This window comes from Budorcas taxicolor, chromosome 14 (assembly GCF_023091745.1).
Source record: "Budorcas taxicolor isolate Tak-1 chromosome 14, Takin1.1, whole genome shotgun sequence".
In the NCBI taxonomy this organism is placed as follows: Eukaryota; Metazoa; Chordata; class Mammalia; order Artiodactyla; family Bovidae; genus Budorcas; species Budorcas taxicolor.
The window spans coordinates 15361415-15388803 of NC_068923.1; the positions used below are offsets into that span (position 1 = coordinate 15361415).

At 54.5% G+C, this 27389-nt stretch overlaps 1 protein-coding gene across 6 annotated transcripts in view; it reads left to right on the forward strand.

Annotated features, from left to right (window-relative positions):
* Positions 1–27389, forward strand: part of TSNARE1 (t-SNARE domain containing 1) — a 113173-nt gene that overhangs the window by 10270 nt on the left and 75514 nt on the right. For all 6 annotated transcript variants that reach the window (XM_052651637.1, XM_052651639.1, XM_052651640.1 and 3 more), the window contains exon 2: positions 22530–22646. In XM_052651637.1, the coding sequence (XP_052507597.1) occupies positions 22559–22646 (88 nt within the window). In that variant the 5' untranslated portion in view covers positions 22530–22558. The remainder of the gene's footprint in view (positions 1–22529; positions 22647–27389) is intronic.

Genomic DNA, 27389 nt, shown 5'->3' on the forward strand with positions numbered 1-27389 from the left:
GATGCTCAAAATTCTTCAAGCCAGGCTTCAGCAATACATGAACGGTGAACTTCCAAATGTTCAAGCTGGTTTTAGAAAAGGCAGAGGAACCAGAGATCAAATTGCCAACATATCCGCTGCATCATCGAAAAAGCAAGAGAGTTCCAGAAAAACATCTATTTCTGCTTTGTTGACTATGCCAAAGCCTTTGACTGTGTGGATCAGAGTAAACTGGAAAATTCTGAAAGAGATGGTAATACCAGATCACCTGACCTGCCTCTTGAGAAAGCTGTATGCAGGTCAAGAAGCAATAGTGAGAATTGGACATGGAACAACAGACTGGTTCCAAATAGGAAAAGGAGTATGTCAAGGCTGTATATTGTCACCCTGCTTATTTAACTTATATGCAGAGTACATCATGAGAAATGCTGGGCTGGATGAAGCACAAGCTGGAATCAAGATTGCTGGGAGAAATATCAATAAGCTCAGATATGCAGATGACACCACCCTTATGGCAGAAAGTGAAGAAGAACTAAAGAGCTTCTTGTTGAAAGAGGAGAGTGAAAAAGTTGGCTTAAAGCTCAACATTCAGAAAACTAAGATCGTGGCATCCAGTCCTATCACTTCATGGCAAATAGATGGAGAAACAGTGGAAACAGTGTCTGACTATTTTTCTGGGCTCCAAAATCACGGCAGATGGTGATTGTAGCCGTGAAATTAAAAGACGGTTACCCCTTGGAAGGAAAGTTATGAGCAACCTAGACAGCATATTAAAAAGCAGAGATATACCTTTGTCAACAAAGGTCTATCTAGTCAAGGCTATGGTTTTTCCAGTAGTCATGTATGGATGTGAGAGTTGGACTATAAAGAAAGCTGAGTGCCGAAGAATTGATGCTTTTGAGCTGTGGTGTTGGAGAAGACTCTTGAGAGTCCCTTGGACTGCGAGGGGATCCAACCAGTCCATCCTAAAGGAAATCAGTCCTGGGTGTTCATTGGAAGGACTGATGTTGAAGTTGAAACTCTAATACTTTGGCCACCTGATGCAAAGAACTGACTCATTTGAAAAGACCCTGATGCTGAGAAAGATTGAGGGCGGGAGGAGAAGGGGATGATAGAGGATGAGATGGTTGGATGGCATCACCGACTCAATGGAGATGAGTTTGGGTAAACTTCGGGAGTTGATGATGGACAGGGAGGCCTGGCGTGCCGCAGTTCATGGGGTCGCAGAGAGGCAGAGACGACTGAACTGAACTGAACTCTCTTCACAGACTGAAGTGCACAGTGCCGCGCGGCATGCACGGTACGAGTGCTGCATCCTGCTGTCCAGGTGCAGCATTGCCAGCCGTGCTCTGGAACCGCATTGTCTTGCTTCCCTGCAGCTTTTTTCTGGTGATTAGCAGCTCCCCTCTTCCCCGGCCCAGCCCCTGGCAACCACTGTTCTACTCAGTGGTTCTCTGAATGAGACTATTTTATTTATTTATTTTTTAAAAATTTATTCATTTATTTTCTTTGGCTGTGTTGGGCCTTAGTTGTGGCACCTGGGATCTTCCTTGGATCATTATGGGTCTTTTCTGTGTGGCTTCTGGCCTTAGTTGCCCTGTGGCCTGTGGGACCTTAGTTCCCTGACCAGGGATTGAACCTGGGTCTCCTGTGTTACAAGGCAGATTCTTAACCACTGGACCGCCAGGCAAGTCCCTGGACTGTTTTAGGTGTCTTATACAGGTGGAGTCACGCCCTGTTTGTCCTTCTGTAACTGGCTTATTTCACTTTGCATAATGTCCTCAAGGTCCATATGTTGTCGCACATGGCAGAATTTGTTTTTTTTTTTTTTAAGTCTGAAGCATGTCCACCACGTGGACCTCATCTTCATCTGCAGGTGGGACTGAGGTTGTCTCTATGTCTGGGTTGCTGTGAATGACCCTGCGGTGACCATGGGGGGCATCTGTCCGAGATCCTGATTTTAATTCTTTCAAATAAATGCTCAGAAGTGGGATCACTGAATCATATGTGTTGTGTTAGTTGCTCAGTTGTGTCCGACTCTTTGTGACCCCGTGGACTGTAGCCCACCAGGCTCCTCTGTCTGTGGGATTCTCCAGGCAAGAATACTGGAGCGAGTTGCCATTCCCTTCTCCAGGGGATGCTCCTGGCCCAGGGGATGAACCTGGGGCTCCTGCCCTGCAGGCAGATTCCCCACCAGCTGAGTCACCAGGGAAGCCCTTTGGTTTGGTTGCCAAGTTGTATCTGACTCTCTGTGACCCCGTGGAGCATGGGTAGCCCACCATGCTCCCCTCTGTCCATGGGATTTCCCAGGCAGGAATACTGGAGTGAGTTGCCATTTTCTTCTCCAAATGCTCAGAAGTGGGATTGCTGAATCGTATGGCAGTTCTGTTTTTAATTTTTGAGGAAGCTTCCTGCTGTTTGCCGTATCAGCTGTGCCATATTGCATCTCTGCTGTCAGTGTTCCAGGTTCCAGGTTCTCCACATCCTCGCCAGCACGGACTCTCTCACGCTCTCTTGTTTTTGATCGTGGCTCTTCTGCCAGGGGTGAGGTGACGTCTCACTGTGGTTTTGATCTGCGTCTGCCTGATGGTTAGTGACACTGAGCATCTTTTCATGCTCCTCTTGGCTGCTTGTATGTCTTCTTTAGAAAAATGTCTGTTCAAGTCCTCATCCCATTTTATAATTGGGTGATGTGTTAGTTTTCTCTTTTTTAAGCTATTGAATCGTAGGAGTTCCTTATATGTTTTGGAGATTAACCCCGTATTAGATACACATCATGCTATACTTATGATGGTCTTAACAACCTTGCAGTGTTTGACTTTTCACGATGTGAAAGTGATACGCGTCCATGTTTCGAGTTCTGAATTTGATCTTTTCCTGGACCAGTGAGGCAGGGTGGCTGGTGCTCTCTCCTGATGCTGGGCAGCGGGCAGCACCCCGTCAGCCCTGAGAGCACAGGCGTGCACAGCTGGGCCCTGGCCGAGTTCCGTATTCGTTTGCAGCAGCGTTCAGTCTGAGACAGTCCACCCGTGCTTATCTGTGCTTAGTTGCTCGGTCCCGTCCGACTCTCTGCGACCCCATGGACTGTTGCCCGCCAGGTTCCTCTGTCCGTGGGATTCTCCAGGCAAGAATACTGGAGTGGGTTTCCACACCCTCCTCCAGGGGATCTTCCCGACCCAGGTACTGAATCGACGTCTTCTGCGTTGCAGGCGATCTTTACCACCTGAGCCATCAGGAAGAGACAGTCCGTACTTTCGTATAAAATAGGCTCGGTGCTAGATGGTTTTGCCCACTTGTAGGCTAATGTGATTGTTCTGAGCACGTTTCAGGAAGGCCAAGCTAAGCTGTGACCTTTGCTGAGTTCGATGTATTAAATGCATTTTCAATTCATCTTCAATTTACAATGAGTTTATCACGGTGTAACCCCATTGTGCGTCAAGGAAGATCTCCCTGTAAATATCTCCTCCAGTTCTGTGGATGCCTTTTCACGCCGATGGTTACTTCCTTTGCTTTGCAGCAGCTTTTTTACTTGTTGTAGTCCCATTCAGCTGTTTTTTTTTGTTGTTGTTTGTTTCTGTTACTTGAAGGTTTTGGTGTCATATCCATGAAATCTTTGTCAAAACCAACGTTTTGAACCTTTGTCCCTGTGCTTTCTTCTCGCAGTTTTACAGTTTGGGGTCTTCTGTGTAAGTCTTTAATTGACTGAGTTATCATGCATTTGTGGTGTACAATAGGATCCAAGTTCATTGTCTTCCAGGTTCAGCTTCAGTTTCCTGGCGTCGTTTGTTGTGGAGACTGCCCTTTCCCCGTGTGTGTTCTTGGCACGCGTGGCAGATCTGTCTGCTGTCGGTGTGTGTGTTTCTGGACTCTCCATTCTGTCCCGTCGCTCTGCGTTTGTCTTCCGCCGTGGCACACTGTTTCAGCGGCTGTTGCCCTGTACTGTGTGCAGCATGTGTGACGCGTCCACCGTCACTGTCCTCTCAGGACTGATGACGTTTGCTTATCAGCTGCTGCCTTGTCCCGGTGTGCAGCTGTAGTCTCTGTTTATTATTAAGGCCTTATGCTGTGTTTCCCTGGTGGCTCAGAGGTTAAAGCGTCTGCCTGCAATGCAGGAGAGCTGGGTTCGATCCCTGGGGTCGGGAAGATCCCCTGGAGAAGGAAATGGCAACCCACTCCAGTATTCTTGCCTGGAGAATCCCATGGACGGAGGGGCCTAGTGGGCTACAGTCCACAGGGTTGTAAAGAGTCGGACACGACTGAGCGACTTCACTTTCACTTTCACTTACTGCTGTGTTTCAGTATCTCAAAGAACTCATTGCTTTTTTGTCTTTTTTTTTTTTTTTTGCCTGTTCTAGGTTATCTTTACATACGAACTCTGAATTAGCTTGCTTGTTCTTTACTCAGTCCCTTCAGACACATACACATATTTGCATCCCTAAAACCTGATTGGCTTTGGATTGGATTGTGTTAAATGTACCAATCAGGGACAGTGATGTCTTTATGACGTTGAGTCTTGCTTCTGAAGGTGTTGTATTTTCTCGGTTGCTTCTTAGGTCTCCTCTTCTGTAATGCTTTCACATTTTCTTTATTTGCAGGAATTTTATCTATTATTATTGTTATTATTAGTTTTTGCTGTACTGCATTGCTTGAGGGATGTTAGTTCCCTGACCAGGGATTAAACCCATGTCCCCTGGAGTAGAAACACGGAGGGAGTCTTAATCACTGGACCACCAGGCGAGTCCCATGTCTTTTTAAATGTTGTGGTTAGGAGTCTCTTCTGCATATCCTCTGTCTGTGTATGCATATGTGACTACTCTTGATTTTGTCCCGTGTTGCCTTGCTGAATTCTGCTATTTTTTAGGTAATTTTTTTGGGTTCTCCAGGTACCCAGTCTTAGCAGCTGCAAGTAGTGACATTTAAACTTCCCTTCCAGTTTCTGCATTCTGGGCTCCTTCTTGTCCCTGCTCGTGTGAACAGATCCTCTAGCATTCTGGGGAACAGTCATGCTGGTGTTGGGCATCTCTTGGCGGGCACGCCTGGGGTTTCCCCGTGGGGCAGACATGGGTTTGGAATGAGACACAGGCCTTTCATATGTCAGGGAAGAGCCTGTGCTGCCCATTTTATTGAGCATCTTATTTGTAATAAAACTGAAGAATTATTGTTGAATTTGTTTAGTTGTTGTTGTTTTTTTTTTTAATCACCTATGGGATGATCGTGTGACTTTTCTCCTTAGACATAGTCATATGATGAACTATACTCCGGGGAGCTGCTAATGCTGAGACATTCTTGAGTTCCTGGAATGCCCTTCACGTGGTCTGACGTGGAATTCCTCGAAGGTGCTGCTGGATGCTTTGTACTGGCTAACTGATCATCTGTACTGCTTTTCATAAGGAAGCTGGGTCCGTCATTTTCTTTTCTGGTGTGTGCTTTCTTTTCGGTTTTGGCACCAGGGTTGCACCTGCTTCGTAGGTATCATTGAGATGTTTTCTTTCTGATGTGCTTGCAGAGTTGTTGAATAGCATTGGACTAGGTGGGAGCTGCAAAGAGTGGAGCACAGCTGAGCGCCTGGCACACGGGCTCACGCACGTTTGGTCTGCACGGTGTTGGTAGAGTTTGTGAAACTATTGGGACCTGGTGCTCTTCTGTTCTGTTTCTATTTGGAGGAAGAAAATCCTTTAATATTTTTCTTTCTTTTTTTGGGGGGGGGGTCAGTTATAGATATTTTATTTTCCTAGAAAATTATCAGTTTCATCCAGGTTGTTAGATTTATTCATGTAGACTCGAGTGCAGTTATTGCTTACTATTCTCTTAATTTCCTTGGTTCCTGTGATTATTTCCTTTGTATTTGCTCTGTTTTTTTTTTTTTTTTTTTTTTCTTGGTTGGATTGGCTATTTGTTTGCACTGTAGGGTTTTTTCTTCTTCAAAGATTCACCTTTTGGATATTTTTATGAAATTAATTCCCTTGTTTTCTGCTTCTGAATGCACCACTTTTTGCTTGTAGTTAATTTCTTTTGCTCTCTCCTAGTTTATCTTATCGTTCTTTTCTCTAGGTGTTTAGATGATTGATTCATTTGTTTCTGTTCTTTTCAGAAAAGTGTTTGCTATTTAAAGGGCCTTCCTTAAGTTCTGATAGTGTGTTTTCCTTATCAGTGCTGTCTGGAAGGGCTGTCATTTTGGTCTGCAGTCTCTTTTCTGGTCCAAAAGCTGTTGAGGAGTAAGTCTTAAAAGCATCTTTTGATTTCTTGGTTCTGTTGTTGCTCTAGTTTTAACTGCATTTTGATCAGAGAGTTTCAGTTGTTCTCTTTTGAACTTTTTGGGTTTCACGAGGTTCTTCTTGTGTTTCTAACACGGAGTCAGTTGTCAGTTTTCCGCAGGTGCTAGGAAAGGAGATCTGCTCTGTCTTCTGGGTGTCAGCGGCCAGTGTGTGTCCTGGTCAGTGTCACCACCTGACTGTGTGTGGGTCACGTGTGTCTTAACTTTTGTCCACCTGCTCTGTCGTTGACAGAGAAGTGAATTGCATTCCTGTGTGAGTGTTTCTGTCCTTTCCTCCTGTGTCTCCTGCGACTACTGGCGCCTGTGGACGAATATCATTTTTACCCTTAACCCTGCCCTTTGCCTTGTCTCTGTGCTCCCCAACTGTGGGTTACAAAGGGCTGCCCACCCCTCCATGTGCCTAGCGTGCCTTCACGATCCGTCTGCCTGTCGCCTCCTGCTTCCTTCATGAGTGTTTCTTACATGCACATGAGGTTGGATTTGCTTTACCCTCTAACCTGAGAATTGTTTTTTCTTTGACTGGAGAAGTTGGACTCATTCATGTTGTGGTTCAGTTGTTAAGTCGTGTCCGACTCTTTGCAGCCCATGGACTGCAGCATGTCAGGCTTCCCCGTCCTTCAGTATCTCCCGGAGTTTGCTCAAATTCATGTCCACTGAGTCAGTGATGCTGTCAAACCATCTCATTGTCAGTCTGCCTCTTCTTTTGCCTTCATTCTTTCCCAGCATCAGGGCCTTTTCCAACGAGTTGGCTCTTCACATCAGGTGGCCAAAGCATTGGAGCTTCGGCTTCAGCATCAGTCCTTCCAATGAACACTCAGGGTTGATTTACTGTAACATTGACTGATTTTATCTCCTTGCAGTCCAAGGGACTCTCAAGAGTCTTCTCCAACACCACAGTTTGAAAGCATCAATTCTTTGGCATTCAGTCTTCTTTCTAGTCCAACTCCCACATCCTTATGTGACCACTGGAAAAACCATAGCTTTGACTATATGGAGCTTTGTCGGCAAAGTGATATCTCCTCTTTTTAATATGCTGTGTAGGTTTGTCATAACTTTCCTTCCAAGGAGCAAGCGTCTTTTAATTTTGTGGCTGTAGTCACTGACTGTAGTGATTTTGGAGCCCAAGGAAATAAAATCTGTCACTGGTTCTACGTTTTCCCGTTTATATTTGCTGTGAAGTGATGGGATGGGATGCCATGACCTTATTAGTTCTTCGAATGTTGAGTTTTAAGCCAGTTTTTTTCACTCTCCTCTTTCACCCCCATCAAAAGGCTCTGTAGTTCTTTGCTTTCTGCCATAAGGGTGGTGTCATCTGCATGTCTGAGGTTGTTGATATTTCTCCCGGCGATCTTGATTCCAGCTTGTGATTCATCCAGCCTAGCATTTTGCATAATGTACTCTGTATGGAAGTTCAATAAACAGGGTGACAGTACACAGCCTTGATGTACTCCTTTCCCAACTTTAAACCAGTCAGTTGTTCCATGTAAGGTTTTAACTGTTGCTTCTTCTCTTGCATTCAGATTTCTCAGGGAACAGGAAAGGGGGTTTGGTATTCCTGTCTCTTTAAGAATTTCCAGTTTGTTGTGATATGGACAGTCAGTGGCTTTTACGTAGTCAATGAAGCAGAAGTAAGCTTTTGGAATTCCCTTGCTTTCTCTATGATCCAGCAAATGTTGGCAATTTGATCTCTGGTTCCTGTGCCTTTTCTAAACCCAGCTTGAATACCTGAAAGTTCTTTGTTCACTACCATACTGCTGAAGCCTAGCTTGAAGGATTTTGAGCATTACCTACTAGCATGCAAAATGAGCACAATTGTGCTGTAGTTTGAACATTCTTTGGCATTGCTTTTCTTTGAGATTGGAATGAAAACTGACCTTTTCTAGTCTTGTGGCCACTGCAGTGTCTTCCAAATTTGCTGACATATTGAGTCCAGCACTTTAGTAGCATCATATTTTAGGATTTTAAATAGCTCAGTTGGAATTCCATCACCTCCACTAGCTTTGTTCTCAGTAATGCTTCCTAAGGCTCACTTGACTTTACACTTCAGGATATCTGGCTCTAGGTTAGTGACCACGCCATCGTGGTTATGCTGGTCATTAAGACTTTTTTTTTGTATAGTTCTGTGTATTCTTGTATTCTCTTCTTAATCTCTTCTCCTTCTGTTAGGTCCTTACTGTTTCTGTCATTCAACGTGCCCATCCTTGCATGAAATATTCCCTTGATATCTCCAATTTTCTTGAAGAGATTGCTAGTCTTTCCCCTTCTATTATTTGACATTATCATTGACATTAATTGACTTTAGTTGCGGAGAAGGCAATGGCGCCTCACTCCAGTACTCTTGCCTGGAAAATCCCATGGATGGAGGAGCCTGGTGTGCTGCAGTCCATGGGGTCGCTAAGAGTCAGACACACTGAGCGACTTCACTTTCACTTTTCACTTTTATGCACTGAAGAAGGAAATGGCAACCCATTCCAGTGTTCTTGCCTGGAGAATTCCAGGGACGGCGGAGCCTGTCTGTGGGGGCTCACAGAGTCGGACATGGCTGAAGTGACTTAGCAGCAGCAGCAGCATTAGTTGAGGGCCAGCCGGACTGTCTCTGGGCCCGTTGTGCTCAGCACCACGGACAGCTCCGCAGGCGCCTCTGTCCTGCCAGCCCATCCTACCCATGGACGCCTCCTCCCTGCAGGCCTTGGGGCAGGGCGGGAGCCACCGGCCTGCCCTGCGTCGTGGGTGGGCAGTCGGGAGGGGTTGCAGGGAGTTGCTGTGGGTTAGGGGTTGAGGGCAAGCTCTCCTTTCCCCAGGGGCTCCTCCAGCTGGGTCTGCACTTTCAGCTCCTGGGCACAGAGCGGGGGTTTGGGGCCCAGCCCACACCTCCTGCCTGTCACTGTGGGCAGTGACACTTGTGATTTACCTTTGCCGTCTGCAAAAAGGGGGATCCCCATCTTCCTGTTGCCACCCACCCCTCCTGTGGGAGGGGTCTTGTCCTCAGCCAGTTAAGTTGCTGACGTTTCTCCTGTGAAAGCAGCAGACTGCAAGCTGTCTCCCAGCCTCTGTCTCCTCAGCATGGCTTCGTCCTGTTGTCTGTGAGGAGGCAGGTCGCCTGGGGGTCGCCATGGGGCTGGTGGCTCACGGAGGGCACCCTGCTTCCATGAATGGGGGCTGAGGGGTGGGGGAGGGCGGGAGTTTCCTGTCCAGTCATGCTACTGTTGGTGCTGCTCCTGAGGGTGGGTGAGGCTGGGAGGGAGCCACCCCCCGGGACACTTAAGCAGTGATGGTGGTGATGGTGCTTCCAGAAGCACGCCCGGCTCCCAGCACACCGAGCCCATGCCTCCCTGCTCCCTCTGTGTGGTGGGGGCTTCCCCAGGGCCCCAGCCTTCCCACACCGGGGCCTTCCATGAACTTAGCGAGTGTGTGCCTGTCTTCGCCCGGGACAGTGAGAGTCTCCTCCCTCCCCACAGGGAGAAGAAGCATAAAGCCTTTGCCGTTGGGATCGAGGTGGCAGGTATGTGCCTGTCCCGTTTTCCTGCAGCCAGTGGTACCGTCAGCACGCCTGTCCTCAGGACGCTGCCGCGGTCGGTGGCTCCCCACGAAGGGCTAGGGAGAGTCCTGGGGCTTTGGCTGTCTCGTTGGATGACCTTGGCTGTCCTTGCGTCTCTGGCCTCTGCTGGGGGAGCTGGGCTGAGACACCCACGCGTGTCCTGAGCTCCGGTCTGATGTGTCCACTGCCAAGTAGGGGGCCAGTGCAGCACAGGCTTTGTCTGGAGACAGACCTGGGTCTGGATCCCACCTTGTCTCAGGTCATCTGGGCTTCCTGGGCAGGTTCCTTCCTGGGCAGGTTCCTAACCTGCCTGAGCCTCAGTCTCCTATCTGTGGCGTGAAACAGCAGAGGCTCCTTCCCCAAGGTTAAATGACATGGTGGCCATGGGCTGCAAGTCCCGGGCCTGATGGGGGCTTGTCCCCAGAAAACGGGCTGGCTCCCGTCCCGAGCGGGCTGTGCTCCAGGGAACGGGGCCCCCAGCTCCCGCTTCCACCATGACCCTCCTCCACCCCCACGCCTCTCCCTGGAAGTCTGGGGTCTGTGGGGGGCATGACTCCTGGCCGCTGCAGCTGTGCCGTGGGCTGCCGCCCCTGCCCTCGTGACTCAGGCCCAGTCTCCATGCTCCCTGCCCGCTGCCATCCTGGGGGCTCGGCTGATGGGCAGGCAGCAGGGTGGTGGGCAGAGCCAGGCCCTGAAGCCGGGCCTCCCGTGGCCTTTCCGGGGAGGGTGGTAGGAGGGGCTGGGGTGGGAGCGGAGTGGCAGGTGGGGTGGGGGAAGGGCTTGTGTGCCCAGCATCCCAACCACCCTTTGGTGCTGTCAGCAATCCCTGCTTCCCCGTGGCTGTTCTGGGCACCGTTCTCGGGGTGCCTGGGGTGCCTGGTTGGCGCTGTGTTTGACATGGAATCCAAGTTGCTATAGCAACACTCCACTGCGTATCACTGCAGCCCCCGGCCCCTCCTCTGCCTCTGCGCACACAGGCACACGTGCGTGGGGCCCTGGGGTCTGGCCCAGGTGTGCGTGCGTGGTGAGAGGTGGCCCAGCCGGCCCTGTGTCTCAGGGTCTCCCATCAGTGGTGGGTGCTGCAGGGCTGGGACGTGGACGGAGCAGTGAGCACGACTGTGCAGCTGACGCGCTTCCAGGAGTTAACTCAGCCCCGTGGAGAAGTAGGTCTGTGGCCTTGTCTCCTTGTCACAGGTGCCAGGAGGTGCGAGTGCTCTCAGCTAGGAGGTGATGAGCTGGGGACTCCTGGGTGCAGGCTGCTCTGTGGCCAGGGGCAGGGCCCACTGGGTGCCCTGGCCTGATCCTGCTGCGCCTGGGTCGAGGGTCAGCCTGGGTTCCTCCCGGGCCAGGGTGGGGTTGGCTGGGGATGAAGACCCATTTGTGGACGGCTGAGCCTTCAGCCTCCACCAGGCTGCAGAAATTAACAAAGTGACCTGAAAGCAAGTGGCTGTGCCCGTTTGCTGAGGCTTCCCAGGCAGGCTCCCGGCTGTGTGCTCTGCAGACATGGGTGTCACCAGGCAGCTCCCATGACCTCAGGTGGCCAGGTGTGGCGTTGGCGTGCCACGGGCCCATATGCTGGCAGGCTGCCTGAGGATCTACTGTGTGCTCTTCCATCCTGGGCACAGTGGTGACCACGGCCGCATGCCGCCCGGCCTGGTGGAATGCCACCTGCTGCCCACGCATCCGGACCAGCAGTGCTAGCGTGTGTGTTTGCTGGGCTCAAGGACCACGTTTATCTTTCCTTCTCCTGATCATAAAAGTGATATGTGGGCCTGGCAGAGAGCTTGGGAGGCCCTGGCCCGCACCAAGGCAGTTTGTCTGCCCGTAGCCTCCTGTGACCCACCACCCACTCTGGGCAGCTCTGTGATGGGACTCACATGCCATCTTATACATTAATAGAGTGCGCTTTAGCGATGTCCGTTCTTCATGGTGTGTGGCCATCACCACCTGATTCCAGAACTTTTTCACACCGGCACAGAATCCCTGTACCCCTGGCGACCACTTGCTGTTCCCACCTCTGATCTCCTGTGGCCCGGCCTTGTCTGGCGACTGTGGGTTTGTCTCCTGTGGACGGGATCCCCCCCCACCCCTGCCGTGGTGTTTCGAGGCCCTGTTGTGCATCTCCGTCGGCTCAGGGCGTGTGAGTGTGTGCAGCTGGGTTGGCCGTGACCCCCGAGGTGCCACATGTCCCTTCTGCTGTTGCACAAATGCCGTCGTCCACCGGGCTCTGTCCTGCTTCTTGTGTTCCACGTGTGGGTCCTGTGTGTCCTGTATGCCATGCACGTGAGCAGCCCGAGCAGACGGAGGGCTCCAGTGCGCCCCCTGCCTTCTTGGTGTGTGTCTGGGCTGCCTCCAGGAGTGAGTGATGATGGCCCAGGAGTGGGGTGGCCTAGTGGCGGTTCCTCTGCCCCCGCGGCCAGGACACACACCCCTCAGGGTAACTGTGTCCTGTGCTTTTCTCGAGTCATTTTTCACCTTGGTGTCGTGTGTGAGCATGTCCCCCACAACTGAATCTGTACTTTTAACACTATTTAAATTCTCTGCGTCATACTCTATTTAGATACCTAACGCGATGTATTTAATTCTTTATTGCTGGCTATTTTGGTTGTTTCTGGCTTTGTGTTTTTATTTTGTAGTGTTTCTGGCTTCCCGAGTGCTTCCTGTCTGATTTGTCAGCGTAGAGCTCTTGGGTGGGTTCAGGGTGTGGTTTGCCGGGGCTGCTGCAGCCCTGCCTCTCTGATCTCCCGGGGTGCCAGGGGACCCTGGGGGCACAGGGCTGCTCTCGGGGTGGCGGAAGGCACTCCCAACTGTGCTGTGATTTTTTTTTTTTTTTTTGGCTGTACCAGCCATGTGCAGATTTCCTCACCAGGGATGGAACCCATGCCTCCTGCAGCGGAAGCCCCGAGTCCTAACGTCTGGGCCACCAGGGAAGTCCCCGTGCTGTGACTGTGGGTGGCGTCTTCCCACTCAGCTTGTCACGTCCCTGGGGGCCGGGGACCGGGAGCTCTGGGTGTTTGGGCGCCTGAAGCTTCTGTCCTGCATGGGTCTGTCTTGCCATGCAGTCTGTTGAGGAGTGGCAGCCTTGGGGCCCTCGCAGCCCGCCTGGGCTCGGTCTCCCCCCGCTGCCCGGCCCCTCCCTGCCCCGCCTCCGCCTCAGTCCCTCCCTCCGTTTCAGGAGTTTTCATCTGCGAGAACCCTCCAGGGGCCTGTAATCCTGGATTTCCCACTCATAAGTGATGTGTTCAGAGCTGAGTCCCCCGTGACTGAGCTCCAGCGTTCAGGGTCCCTGGAGTCTGTGCCAAGAGTCTTCTGCAGGCCGCACCTTCACAGGAGCAGGGGTGGCCAGGCGGCGTATCCCGGCTGCTTTTCCGTCCAATGGGATCGTGTTCCTCCCTCCTCTCCTTTCTGTCTCCCGGCCTCCCTCATCTCCATCTGGGCGAGTCGTGGTCCGTGGTCCGTGCTGGGCTCCTACAGCCGTGGGCTCAGCCCAGGTTCTCAGACTCTGGAGCCTGGCGGGCCAGGGGCTGTCCTCCCGCCCCCAACCCCGTCCTGGGCCCTGCCCCGCTTCCCCTTGCCCAGCCTGTGGTCAGGAGCGCAGGCCTGGGGCCCCTCCCCTGTGTGGCGGGGGGAGGGCCCCTCTGCTGCCTGGTGGTCTCGGGGTCCCCACCCTCAGGGTTCCCCACCTCTCCCCCGCCCAGGCTGCAGTGGCCTGGGGGCAGGTCCTGGGGGGTGGCCGAGGGCCAGTGCAGGCGGCGCCCCAGGGCCGGCCTGGGGGATGCAGTGCTGAGTTGTCTTGGCCCTTAGCCTGTATCCTGGTTTCTCCGGCAAGTTGTGGGGGAGGTGTTGGGGTGGAGTCAGGCTGTCCGCTGCCTCTTCCGTGGGTGGGGTGTGTGTCCGCCCTCCTGGTGTGAGCTCAGGCCACAGGCCCTCTGTTAACAGGCCTTTGAGACCGCCCAGCTGTCTTTTGAAGGTGCCTGTGCCTGGCCTGAGCCAGCTCCCAGGGCCTGGGGCTGCGCCCTGCGGCTCCTTCAAAGACCAGATGGTTTCCTTCCCCAGGGCGTCCTGCTCAGTCCCCAGCCTGCTCTGCGTGCTCCTGCCCAGTCCTGGGGGCCTGCTGGCCTTTTCTCTGCGTCCCAGAGAAGGGGAGGTCTTAGTAGACTGGTGAGGGAGGGGGCTCTGGGGAAATGCTGGGGTCCGGATGTGGGGTAGGGGAGAGCTGCCTGGAGGCACAGGGGAAGGACCCAGACTGCAAGTGGCCTTGGTGCCAATGTGCCCCTTTGACCTGGGCCAGGCGGGAGCACTCCCCCACCCTGCTCCTCCCCCACCCGTGGGGGCCAGTGTCACGGGGGCCTAGTTCCTGGAGGGGGAGACCAGGTGGGGGGGGCTTGGGCGGGGCAGCGGGCTCTGAGTTCTCCCCAGGAAACTGTCCCTCATGCAGCTTCAGGGGAGCTTGTCTTTCCTCAGACTGTTCTCTCTCTCACTTGGGTGGCTGTTCTTTGGTGCAGGCTCTTCTCACTATGTTAGGCACGAACCACTTTTTTCCCACATGGCTAACCAGATATCCCAGCACCGTTTATTAAAAATTGTATCCTAAATGTCCATATGTATGTGGGTCTCATTTTAGACTTACTTTTTCATTCCGTTGTTCTGTGTTTTCCTGCCCGGTTTTAATCATAGAGACTTTCTAGCATGTGTTAACGATCACATTGTCGAGATAGAGCTCACGTCCCCTACAGATCCCACCCCGACGTGTGTGCTCGAGGGGTTTTCAGGGTCCTCACAGGGCGACCGTCCATCACCACCTGCAAAGCCCAGACCTCTGGTCACGCTGGACCAAGCCCCATACCCACGAGCAGTCGCCTGTCCGTGTCCCACTTCTGCAGACCTGCCTGTCGTGGGCGTTTTACAGAAATGGGGTCGTTGGTGTGTGGCCTCTGCGTCCGGCTCCCTTCAGTCAGCGTGACGTTTCCAGATTCACCGTGTCGCAGCAGTGTCGGCCCTTCCTGCTCTGGGTTTCTAAGCCTGAAGGATGCAGTGCTTCTTATCTGCTTGTTTCCGTGGTGTCTTCCCGTGTGGACGCCCTGGGCTGGCTGGTGTTTACTGGGAGGGGAGAATGACGTCTTTGTGAACAGTGCCGTCCTGTCCGAGGACGGGGGTGCTGTCCACGCGATCCGCTCCGCCTTGGTCGTCGGGGAGACCACTGTCTTGTGTGGCCTGCGTTCCTGGACCTGTCCTCGCTCGGGTTGCTCTGGGGACTGGGGTTCTCCTCCAGCTGGCACCGGTGAGTTTAGGTGCTGCTGCTTTGCCCCGCCCGCTACTTCTGGGAGCTTTAACTTGTGTCGGCATTTCAGTCCCTGTGGTGCGTGGGTAGCGAGCGTTAGTCCCCACTTCCGTTTCCCACAGAGCAAACGCTCCTGTTAGGATTAGCGGGTGTTTACCGTTTTAAAAAATGTTTTTGATTGTCTTCATCGGGAGTTCTGTTGATGCTGGTTTTAGTGTCCGTCTGTGGAGAAACTAGTAGCCTTTCCCTTGGGTGGATGCGGTGTCGTGTTAATGGGTTCCTAAGGCCGCGCGTGCCCCACATCCCTGGAAAGGTGAGCAGGTCAGGACTGAGTTTGTCTCCTGCTGTGGCATTCAGTGCCTGGCAGCATATGCGTGGCCAGTGCTGGTGTGTAACTTCCCCGTGTTTTGCACTGCGTTCACCAGGTTTCTCTATCAGTGTTAGCATTGTAGGTGCCTCATACAAGGGTCCGGAGGTTGCCCTGCTCCGTCAGCACCCTGGAATAATTTATGGAGCTCTGGAAATGCTCGGCTTTGGAAACGTGGCAGGATCCCTCCGCAAAACCCTCTGGTCCTGGTGTTTTGTGGGGTGGTTTTCATGAGAACTTTCTATTTCTTTTATCCATATTTGTCTCTTGAAGCTTTCTGTCTCCAGGGGGTCACCTCTGGTGAGTTCCGTTTTCTTCAGATATTGCCCATCCGGTCCACGTTTTACAGCTTCCGTGTATAGAGGTTTGAAAGCAGGGCCTTAATGAGTCCCTCACGCGTTTGTCTCGGTGACCTGCCGCCTTTTCATTGCTGATACTGTGTCTTTGTGGTTTCTTCCCTCTTTTCTTGGCTACTTAGCTCTTGGTCGTCTCTTTTGTTAGTACTTTATGGAAAACAGGATTTTAATTTGTAAATTAGTTCTATTGTTTTTCTGTTTCCCACCTCATTAATAGTATTAACTTTTGTTTATATTCTTCTTTCCTTGTGGTTGCTTTTGACTTTTTTGCTCTTGTCCAACCTTTTGAGTTATGAAGTCCATTTGATTCTTTTTTTTTTAAATGCATGAAATATTGAGCATTTTGACTTTTCGTCTGGTAACTGCTTTAAACATGCTCTGTTGATTTTCATAGGTGATATTTTCACTTTTTTTAAAAGAATTTCTTCAGTTTAATTTTTTTTTTCTTTCTTCAAGAGTTGTCTAATAGATTGTTTTTGAGATGGGAGGAACTTCTTAGCTTCAGAAAACATTTTACACATTTGTGTGTGTTATTTCACTGCCAGGGCCGGCGCGTTAGAGTTGGTTCCCATAGCCGTGGGGTCCCGGTGGCCCCCCACGAGCTTGCTGTGGCCCCTCATTCATTTACAATTTTTTTACTTCCTTTTAGTAGTGTTCGTTTTTAGTTATCAGTACACAGATCTTAGACCTTTCTTGAATATGTTCCTAGGATTAAAAAAATATTCTAGTAGAGTTATTTGTTTGTTTTGAACTTAAAACTCCTGGAAAAAGTAATTCTAGTTTTGAGAACAGTCACCATATTAACAGGAAGCCTTCTATCCCACTAGGTTCCACACATATAGCCGTTTTCCTGTGCTCACTTCCTCCCCTCCCTCTTTGTGTTCCTGTGCACATCACGTGTTCCTCTGGACCGCCCGGTGAGCTGAAGACATGATGCTCCTGACCCCCAAATGCAGACTCTGTTATGTAACCCCAGGGCTGGTGTCAATAGCAGCATTAACACTGGCTAGTACTCTGGCCTAAGAGTCTTCCTGGTGTTCCTGGGAGAGACCTTGTCAGTGAGCCCAGTGACACGTTTCTCCGCTGAATGAAATCCAGGATCCCGTTTGGTTTTGGGGGTGCCGTCTCCTTGGCCTTCTTGAACCTGGATGGTCAAGTCCTCTGTCACTACTAGTCTGCGATGCTGATGCAGGAAAAGGCGCAGGTCAGCTGTGCTGTGGGCCATCGCCCAGCCTGGCGTGTCTCCTGTCCCCGTGGTCTTTCGTTTTTGGCAGGAGGGCCTGGAGAGGCTGCCGTCTCCTCCTTGCTGTCTGGCGGCAGGGGTGCATGAGGCCTGATCTGTGCCGCACCGCGTGGCCCAGGCCCTGGGGTTAAGCCGACGTCCGTGAAGTTTCTCCTCTGCAGAGTTGTCCTACCTCCACTTTTACCTAGTTTCTTGGGGAAGGTTCTTTGAGACTGCGTGGATATCCTGCTGTTTATGGGACTCGCACCCGCAGTTCTCAGGCCTGCTGGACGTTCTTGCCTGAATGAGTTACTATCATTCCTTGACCTGTCCTTTCCTGTGTTGCCCTGGTGGCTGGGCTTTTCTGTATGAGTCAGTCCTCGTAAGGATGTTGCTAATTTCATCTTTCCTTTCCCAGTTGTCCGCGTCTGCTCTGACGAAGAACTTTTTCTTTTTCCCTTGTGTGTGTTTACAACCACGTGGACTTGCGGACTTTCACTTTACTTCTTTATTACAAGGCTATAACAGGGACTTGCCTGGGGGCCCAATGGCTAAGACTGAGCTCCCTATGTAGGTGGTCTGGGTTCCACCCCGGTCAGGAAACTACCACCGCAAAGATGGAAGACCCCCTGTGCTGCCACCAAGACCTGGCGCAGCCAGATAAATCAATACATGATAGATGTTTTTTAGACGCTACAATAAATAAAAGTTATAATCTTTTATCACCATCGTCTTTTTTCGTGCTCAAATTGTTGCCGAGTTGGCCAGCGGAAGGAAGCCTGTCGGGCTGGCCTCTGGGCCCTTTGGCGATGGCCCTGCCTTGCTTTGATCACTTCCTTGCTCTTTCATGTAACAGAATGATCTAGGCTTATCTTACTCTCTCTGCCCTAGTCCTGGGATCAACCATTTCTCCAAGTAGTCTTAATTCCTATCTGTAAAGAATGGTGTGTTGTAACTGAGAAACCCGTGTTCCTGTTGCTCTGGAGCATCACACTGTCTTAGGGGACGAGGCCGCGAGGGTGACCGTCACGCTTACAGCTGCGTGAGCGAGTGGCCCACACATGTCTGTGCGTGGTGCAGACTGCGGCCACACGCAGCCTGCCAGCTCCAGTGGGCGGGCAGGTGCTCGCGGGGGGCCCGGTGGTGCGGGAGTTGTGGCCGTGGGCTGTGGGAGGACTGGCAGAGAGCGCTGGGGCAGGCGTGGGGAGCGCTGCAGCCACGGAGGGAGGCGCCTTGCCCTCGACCCATCTGTCTGTGAGACTGCGGGTGAGTCGCTTCCCGTCCCTGAGTTCAGTTTTCTCATTTAAAAAATCAGGGTCTCAGGGACTTTCTTGGTGGTCCAGTGGCTAAGACTGCACTCCCAGTATAGGGGCCCTGGATTCAGTCCCACGTGTCCCAGTGAAGGTTGAGGATCCCATGTGCTGCAACTGAGGCCCCGTGGCGCCGATGTCTTCTCCCCAGGACATGGCAGGCATGGGGCCAGGTGTGCTGGGCAGCCTGGTCTCCAGCGACGTCCTGCTCTTCATCCTAGGGTCTCCTAGCTGCTCTGGCTCCAGAATACTCCCATCTGAAGCCACTCTGGTGGGCCCGTGGGTAGCGGTCAGTGCAGGGAGGCGTGGGTCTAGCCCAGGGAGGGCTCTGCTGTGGGGTGGTTCACGGTGTCCTCTGGGCCCTCAGTGGGTAGCAGCCTGGGCCGCTGGGCCTGCCCCGCAGAGGTGTGGGCAGGACTGGGCATCGTGCTGCTGCTGCTCCGTCCCCCCCGAGGGCAGCGCCTCGGTCTCTGAGCAGCACAGCCCGGGGCCTCCTGCCTCCCTGGAGCCGCACCGCCGGCCTGGGTCGAGAGAAGGCAAGCAGGGCACGGCTCTCCAGCAGCCTCCCTGCCAGCGCGCCTGGGACCAGGTGAGCGGAGGGCGTCCGGGTAGGGGCCAGGCCGTGGCCGTTCTCCCTCTGACCGGCCCAGCCCACAGAGCCTCTTCCTCCCCAGGCCTGCCTTCTCCAGGGAGCCTTCCCACATGCCTCACATGGAGCGGGCCCTGTGAGGCCTGTGGACGCTCTCGGCCCAGGTCAGGCGTTTAGTCCCGTTGCCCCGACCCCCTCTGCGTGTGTTGGTTCAGTGAATCGCAGAGACTTCACTGCACAGGAGAGTCGCATCCCCTAGGAGTCGGGCTGACGGGCCTGCCGTCTCATCCCCTCAGCCTGGCCCCGTGTCTGTGTTTCCAGGCCTGGCGTGTGGCCGGAGGAAGGGTGCCCGTGTCTGGGGGGCGCTGGACCGTGATGGCAAGTGGGCTGCAGCCCATGCCAACCCCTGGGTCCCATGGTGCCTGGAAGCTGGCTCCACCAGGGCTGTGTGTGCTGGGGAGGGGAGGAAGGGGAGGCGGGGCAGAACTGAGCCCTGTGGTTGCTCGAGGCTGGGCGAGGAGGGGAGACAGGAGGAAGGGGGGAGACCCCAAGGCCCTGGGGTGGGGGTCAGAGGCTGTGGCCGAGCGCGGCCGTGAGGGTGAGGTCTTGAGGGCTGTCAGCAGGGACACAGCCGGAGTCGGGTGGGAGCCGAGGTACTGCAGGAGGGGACTCCCCGTGGGTGCGTCAGGCCCCCGCCTCTGGCCTGCTGCCAAGGGCCCTCCTGGGGGTGCAGACCAGGGCGGTGGGAGGTTTGGGCTCGGTCAGGAGGAAGGCTGGATGCACCTCCCTCTGCGGACCTGGGGGCCCTGCTCCTTACCCGGCCCCCGGGGTTCCACTGGATTGGGTGATCTCGGGCCTCCCTCCCATGTGTCTGGGGCCACCGGCCCTGACATGGCTGACGTGGGGGTGGACAAGGCCTGAGGGAGTCTGGGAGCCCTCACTGTCGGCCCTCAGGGGCTTGTGAGTGTTTGGGTGGGAGCAGGCGTGCAGGGAGCCCTCAGTGTGAGGACACGTGCCTTGAGGGTGGCCTCCTCCGCACGCCTTCTCTTGTGTGACTCACTACCCTCCCTGGGGCTCCCTTCCTGGTACCTCCTATTGGGGGGGACTGGGTCCTGGCTGAGGACGGATGCACCCGGCCAGGTGGGGCAGGCCGGGGATGCGGCCGTGTGCTCTGCCGAGGCTGGAGGCGTCCGGGGCGGGGAGGACGCCTACTGTGCTCAGGTCCATCACCACGCTGGGAGGACCTCCCCGAGGCCGCAGCAGGAGCGAGACACTGGGCACGGTGCAGCCCTCTGGGGAGGTCAGCTCACCCCTGCAGAGGGGATGTGGGGTCCCAGTGCCCTTCTCCTACTCTGGGTCAGCTCAGGCCTCCGGGATGCCGAGAGCAGGAGGGAGAGCCCATCCTTTCCTGCCTCTCTGCCCCCAGGGCGCCCCCTCTGGCCTCCAAGCCTCGGCCTGCCTCAGGGCTGCTGCTGTCTAGTGTCGCCACGGGGCCCCGGCTCACAGACGAGCTCCTGGAGGCCTCTGACATGGCACCCTGACCCACCAAGGGCGGGCGTGCTGCCCCGGTTACAGAGGAGAAAGCGGGACCAGAGATGAGAGAGTGGCTCGTGCTGGGCCCCACCGGGACCTGCTCTCCATCCTTGGGGGTCCCTCTGGCATAGTGCGGGGGCAGGGCCCGTGCTGGGACGTCCCCGTGTAGACAGTGCCACTCCTTGTCTGCTGCTGGGAGGGTCAGCCCTGGCCTTGGGGGGCCCCTGGCCTCTGTGAGCCCCAGGCCGGCAAGAGAGAGCTGCAGGCAGAGGTCACGGGCAGGGCCCGCCCTACTGTGGCCTCAGCACTGGCCTTGGAGCCGGGTCATTGGCCTCCAGCCTGGGCTATGTCCGGGTGCCCCTTCCAGCCTGGCATCCTGTGGTATCCTGCTGGCCGGCCGCTCCCTCCTCCAGGGCCTGGGGACTTTGTCCTGCAGGCAGGGCTGCGTTGCTGGGGCGTTCCCTGGCACCCCTGCTTCCCCTGGTGCCCAGGGGGCAGGATCTGGGCAGTCCAGGGACAGACAGCTCCCTTCAGGCTGTTGCGGGGGGCTGATGTCCAGGGTACAGCCTGGCGCCACCATGAGCTGGGGGCTTGAGGCGGAGGAAGCCGGCCACCCGGGTGGGTGGTCACGGAAGCTGCCCCGGAGGAGGCCTCCTGGGGAGTGGGCATCGCTCCCTGGAGTCTGGCTGGCAGTTTTGAGGCGGCCTGGGGCTCCTCCAGGGCACCCCAGCCCAGCGGTGTCCGCTGGCCCTTCGGCCTGGCCCTGCTGCAGCTTCCGCCCGCCCGCTGGGCTGCCAGCAGCTCTGCTTCGCCCGCGGTGGCTGCCCGCTGCCTGCCCTCACGGTGTGGACACCCTGGTGGAGAAGTCGGCCATGAGCTGGCTGTGCGGGGTGGGCGGGAACACTGGACGGGAGCCGAGGGTGCAGCCTGGCTCAGGGCAGGTGGGGGGCACGGGGGGAGCCCCGGGGGTCTGTGCGCCCAGGCCCCTGAGGCCCAGAGCCCTGCCGGGGGCCCAGGCAGCAGGCAGAGGACACGCTCTGGGCGTCCTCCGGCTGGGCTGGCTCTGTGGTCCCTGCGGCAGGTAGCCTCCATTTCCCAGTCTGCGAGCAAAAGCACAGGCCGTGGGAGACCGCAGGCTAGATGGGGCAGGCTGGGGGTCTTCCCTCCACCTCAGACCAGGACTGGCCACAACCCCTCAGCTGCCTGGACGTCGGTGGCAGCCCCTTGGCCTGTTTCTGCCCCTCAGGCGGCCTGTGCTGTTGGCTGGTCGCTGCAGTCCTGTCCAGCTGCCCGCCTGCGACCAGGCGCCGGGTGCACCCTCAGCCCGGCGGGTCCCTAGAGCCACCCGCAGCCTCCGCCCGTGGCTGAGGGACCGCCTCACACCGGTGCCCCTCCTGTCTTCCCAGGGCTGGTCTGCCCCTTCCTCCAAGCTGTGGCTTGGAGGCTTGGCCCCTTCTCTGCTCCCGCTTGAGCTCTGCGGACCCCCAGGGTCTCTGAGAGCTCCTGCGGGAGCCCTTGCCGCCCACACGGCCAGGTCCCTGGGGCCAGCCCTCCTGCCACTGGACGTGCGCCTGGCGCGTGGTGGGTGCGTGGCTGTCCTGGTCCCCGCCCGCCCTGAGTCTCTTGGCCGCGCAGGACAATGCTGGGGGCCCTGGGTCTTGTCAGCTCAAGGTAGACACCCGTGCAGCTGTGTTTCCAGGCCGAGCCTTCTGGAGGAGGATTTCACTGGGATTTTGCAAATTAAGCTTAATGTTTTAAAAGTTTCCACGCATGAAGTTTAGAGAGAGAAGGAGTGCTGCGTGGTTTGCTCAGGGAGAAGTGCCCCCACCCCTGCCAGTCGCCTTCCTCCCATCCCGTGGCTGCTTTGGGTGCTTCTGGGAGGCTGTTGACACTGAATAACACGCTCCTGTCGCTCTTCACTGCTCGATCTTGTTTCCACGTTCAGACATTAGTTGTTGACTTGCAAGGTGCGGTCGCAGCGGTCAGGCTCCCGGGAGGGTGGGCGGAGCGGGAGTGGAACCTGAGCTCCAGCTCTGACCGCCCCCTTCTCCCCCCACCCGGTGTTTTGTTTCCTCTGCAGGAAGGTGCAGCCCTGCGTCCTGTGAGAAGATGTCTTATGGATCCATCGCAGGCAGCGGCGGCCTGGGGAGCCGGGGCCCTTTCGGGGGGCCCTCCCAACAAGGCTATCAGCCCCTAGGTAAGGGCAGCGTGGGCGTGGGGGGGGCAGCCGGGGGCCTGTCTCCACTGTGTTACCTTGGTAACCATGGTAACCACAGAAGGATTCTGTCCTTCTGACTGGCCCTGCCTTTGACCCCGGATCGGGGGTGACCCTGGCCCCAGACGGGCCGGGGTTGTTGGCGTTGGGTCAGCACCTGGGGAGAGCAGAGTGGGAGACGCCGCCCTGCCTGGGGCCGGGTCCAGGCGTCTGCGGTGTCCCGTGGAGTCTGCAGGCGCTGGGGTACTTGGCGGACGGCCTTGTAGGTGCCCGTGTAGACCTGGTGCTGCGTGTGGGGCACAGCCGGGGAATGGAGGCCCATGGGTGACAGGTGGCGTCCTGGGCTCCACAGGGCAGATCTGCTTCTGGTTTCTGGGTGCCGGGCTGGGCCCCTTGCTGTGGGCTGGCTCTGTGATCTGCTCACCCCCCAGCTCCCATCCCCCTGCAGAGGGGTTTTCTGCCAGCCCTGTGTCTGGGAAACTGACTCCAGGTCCTTAGGGATCTGCAGCGAGTGTGAGTTTGTGAGCGTGTGTGCTCACAGACTTGAAATGTGAAGCAGACTCCACCCACCCCCTTCCCCACCCTTGGCGGTTTGTCCTCGAGGTTTTGCTGCCATGTCATGTCCTTGAGCAGACCCTGTGGGCGTGTGTGTGTCTCTTGACTTTGCACTGGTTGAATCAGCCTGCAACTTGCTGGTTTTGCCCCTGAGGCACAGCCTTCCGCCTGGTGGCCCTTCCCTCTGCCTGCTCTGGGCGCTCAGTCACGTGTAAGGTCGTGGCAGGCACAGCTGCTCCACGGGGGACGGGCCGTCGGAGCGCCTGTCTTGGGCCCTGGGTTTGGTGCTGAGGAGCTTGGATGTTGGCGCTATTGGGACGGCCCCCACGATGGTCAGCACGACCACCAGGCGGTGGGGTGGGCAGCTCAGCGCCTGGTGGCCGTGCTGGCCTGGCCCTGTCTGGTGGGCCCAGAAGGGTGGTGGCCTTGGCTGTCTGCCCGCCCGTGGGCCTGGAGCGGCGTCTTCTGGCTTCAGCTCGCTTTTCTCCGGCATCTGGTGGGATCAGTTTTTCCCGTGGTCACTGGGCATTTGAGTCTCAGGTTAACTGTGTTTTTCCCTCCAGTTTGTCTTGTTCTTGTCAATGGGCAGGGTTTCCATGTGTCTTCTAGAGGTACTCTGCCCACTGTGCTGGCTTTTCCTTGTGGTGCTGCTGATGAAAGCCAGTTTTTAACTACAGCACCTCTGTGTTTATCAATCTTTCTTGTCAAAATGTGCATTTTTCTGTTTAGTAAATTCTAGCACAAGGATAATGGTTTTGCCTTTACTTCCTCTGAAGCTTATACAATTTGTTTTTCATATTTAAGCCTTGCGATCACCTGGAATTGATTTTTCTGTATGAGGAGGGTGGAGTGTAATACACTACTTTTCTCTGTTGATATAACAAATTGTCCCCGGGCCCTTGACCGAAAATTCCCTCTCTACAGACCTGCGGTGCCAGCTGTGTGATAAGCGCGGTATCTATGCAGATTCTCCAGGTCAGTTTTCTATTTCTGTGCGGAGTCGCACCCTGATTTTCACAGTTATTCTAACTGTTGATACTTTCAGGGCAGATTGCTCCATCGCTGCTCCTTAGGTGCGCCCTGGGCACTCTGGCCTCTGTTGCTGCATGGATTTCAGAGCCACTGCCCGTCACTCGGGCTGAGACTGGCCCCCATCCCGTGTTACCGTGAGACTCAGCCGTGCCATCCTCACCAGTCTTCTGCCCACGAGACCGTAGGCCTCTCTGTTGACGGGTCTTTAATGTCAACAAAGTTTGTAATTTTCTCCATAAGTATTTTACATATCTTTCATTAAACTGGTTTTAACAAAAATGAAACCTTTTTTTGCTGCTTTTGTAAATAGAACCATTATTAATGGGACAGGGGCTCCCAGCTGGTGCTAGTGGTGAAAAAAAACCTGCCTGCCAGTGCAGGAGACGTCAGAGACGTGGGTTCCATCCTTAGGTGGGGAAGATCCACGAGAAGAGGAAATGGCAGCCCTCTCCAGCATTCTTGCTGCCTGGAGAATCCCCATGGACAGAGGAGCCTGTCCACAGGGTCACGAAGAGTCGGTCATGGCTGAGGCGACTTAGCATGCACGTGCGTTAATGGAACACAGTACCGATTCCAAGTCTTTGTTGCTGGTGCACACACGCACGCACAACTGGTTGTTCTAGGAAGGACAGTGCAGGTTTTACATAATATTTACATCTTATTTTTAAGCTTCCTGAATGTGGGAGATTCCATACGGAAGACTAGGCACAGAGGCGTCATGCGCCCAGCCCTGGCCCGCTGGGCGTGGGGGTCATGCCCCGGGCCGGCCCAGCGTCGCCTGCGCACTCGTGACCCCCTCCCCCCAGACATCAGCACGCCTCCTAGTGTGACCCTCAGGGCGGGGCTCCTTTCCGTGCCCAGATGTCCAGATGCAGCGGGGCTTCCTCCCACCCACGAGTTCCGGGAGCCCCACAGAGACGCGGCGTGTCTGGGCTCCTGACGAGAGGCACACGGCACTGCTGATGGTGCCTTTCCGGTCTTGCCAGACCTCTGGATGCTCCCCTTTTAGTTTTCCTTTTTTCTCTTTGTCCCTGGATTTGATTTCTTGAAGAAGCCAGCTTTTCCCTGTGGAACGTAGTTGAGTTCTGTCCATTGACAAAGTCACTGACGAAAGGTCCTGCCGTGTTGCTGAAGTCTTTTTATTAATTGTAATAATTTGTTGAGTCTTGAGCTTTCTGTATAGACAGTGTCACTTACGAATAATGACAGTGTTCACCTCTTCTGTGTCAACGCTTTTATCTTTCGTGTTTTTCCTTCTGTCCTGAGCCCACCGGAAGCTCTAGTTCAACTCTGAGTAGAAATGGTGATTGTGGCCTCTGTTCTATTATTGTTGTTTTATTTTCTATTATTTTTTCCAGGCTGTGCTGTTCGGCTTGTGAGATCTTAGTCCCCTGAGCAGAGATAGAACCCGTGCTCCCTGCACTGGGGGCACGGAGTCCTAACCACTGACCCACCAGGGAAGTCCCGGAGAGTGTGTTCCCTTTTCTATTATTATTATATTTTTTAGGCTGTGTCGTGTGGCATGTGGGGGCTTAGTCATGCTGGCTGTGTTCTTTGTAAGGTTTTGGAAGAACAAGATTGCTCCTGTCCGGTGTCTGGGATTTCGCTGTAAAACCGCCTCCCCCGCCGGGAGGGCCTGGAGCTCCTCTGTGGCCTGCCCATTGCTTATGCCATCTGCAACAGCTGTCCAGGCTCTCCGCTTCTTCTTCGGTCAGCTCGCTGTGTTTCTGTGGGTGCATGTCTGCTCTTGAATGTTCACGTTGACTGAAGTAGCACGGCACGCAGTCGCATGTTATCCAGTGGGACCTGGGCAGCGTCACTCTGTGGTCAGGGGCGCGGCCACGAGGGCAGCAGCCCTGATCCCGACTGCCTGCTCTGCCGCGATCCAGCTGGGTCCCGACCAGGGAGATGAACAGGGTTAGGCTCCCCTCTGGCGCGGGGGTGACGGAGCGAATTAACAGGCTGAGCTCTGCTCCTGTCGTTCCATCAGCGTCCCCAGCCCCTGGATCACACCCTCTTTTATTCCTAATGTTGTTTAATTGTTGCTCCCAATTTTCTTGTTTTGTCATCAACGTCGACAGACTCGTGGCAGCGTTATAAACCCCTCCAAAGGGCTGACTTGATTTTCTGAACCTCTATTAAAAGCTAGTTTTAAAATCTGATGGATTTCTTTCTGCCCACATTTTTACTGTTTTCCTCCTTCTTTGAGCTGATGCTGTTTCATTTTCCTAAGATCATTCATATCCAGTTTTTATTCATTTCTGATAAAAGCATTTCTGTTATAAATGTCCAGATAATCATGGTTTTAGTTGAATCTCACAATTCAAAAATATATAGCATTTTAAAATTAATGTTTAGTTGTAAATATTTAATTTCCCTTGTGAATTCTTCTTTAACCCAGGATTTATTTAGAATTGTAGTTCATTTCCGAACATGTGTATTTCTTCCTAGTTCTCCTTTGAAACTGATTTCTCTATTGATTGCATTTCTGTCAGAAGAGTATTTGCATTTGCTGACAGCTGTTGAGACTGGGGCTGCTTCTGGGGTGCTGGGTGTGATTCTGGGGGTGACCAGCAGGGCTGCCAGGGAGGCAGGCTGGGGCTCCAGGCCAGGACGGAGGGGCCCCGCTGAGACCCCAGGTGTGGGAGCAGCTGTGATCACCACTGCCTGCCGCGTGCCAAGCCCTGAGTGTTACGGGTTACTCGGGGACCGTAAAGTTAATTATGCAGAGATTAGGGTGGGCTCTTGCCATAAAGTCCCATCACAAATGCAGCAAAAAGCCAAGTGGGAAGTTACTATCATGTAAAGAACTCACATAAGTGGGAGGAAAGCCCCCAGATCTGTATACAGACAGGCCAAGTCTGTGAAGAGAGGGTGTGGCTCACAGACCGTGAGAAGGTACCTGGAGAGAAGGATGTGAACTTGGCCCTTCTCCTGTGGCTCAGCGGCAGGGGGTTGGGGGTGGGCTCACTTGCAGGGGAGGGCACCCTGCTCCCTGCCTCCTCCGGACCCCCTCCTTCCCTCTGTCTCGGCCCAGCCACGCCTCTTTGTTAGGGAACCATCAAGGGGTACTGGCAGAGATGTTTGCCGCAGGGGATGTGAGGCAGAAATGCTGTTGCTCCCCAGCTCAGGGAGACA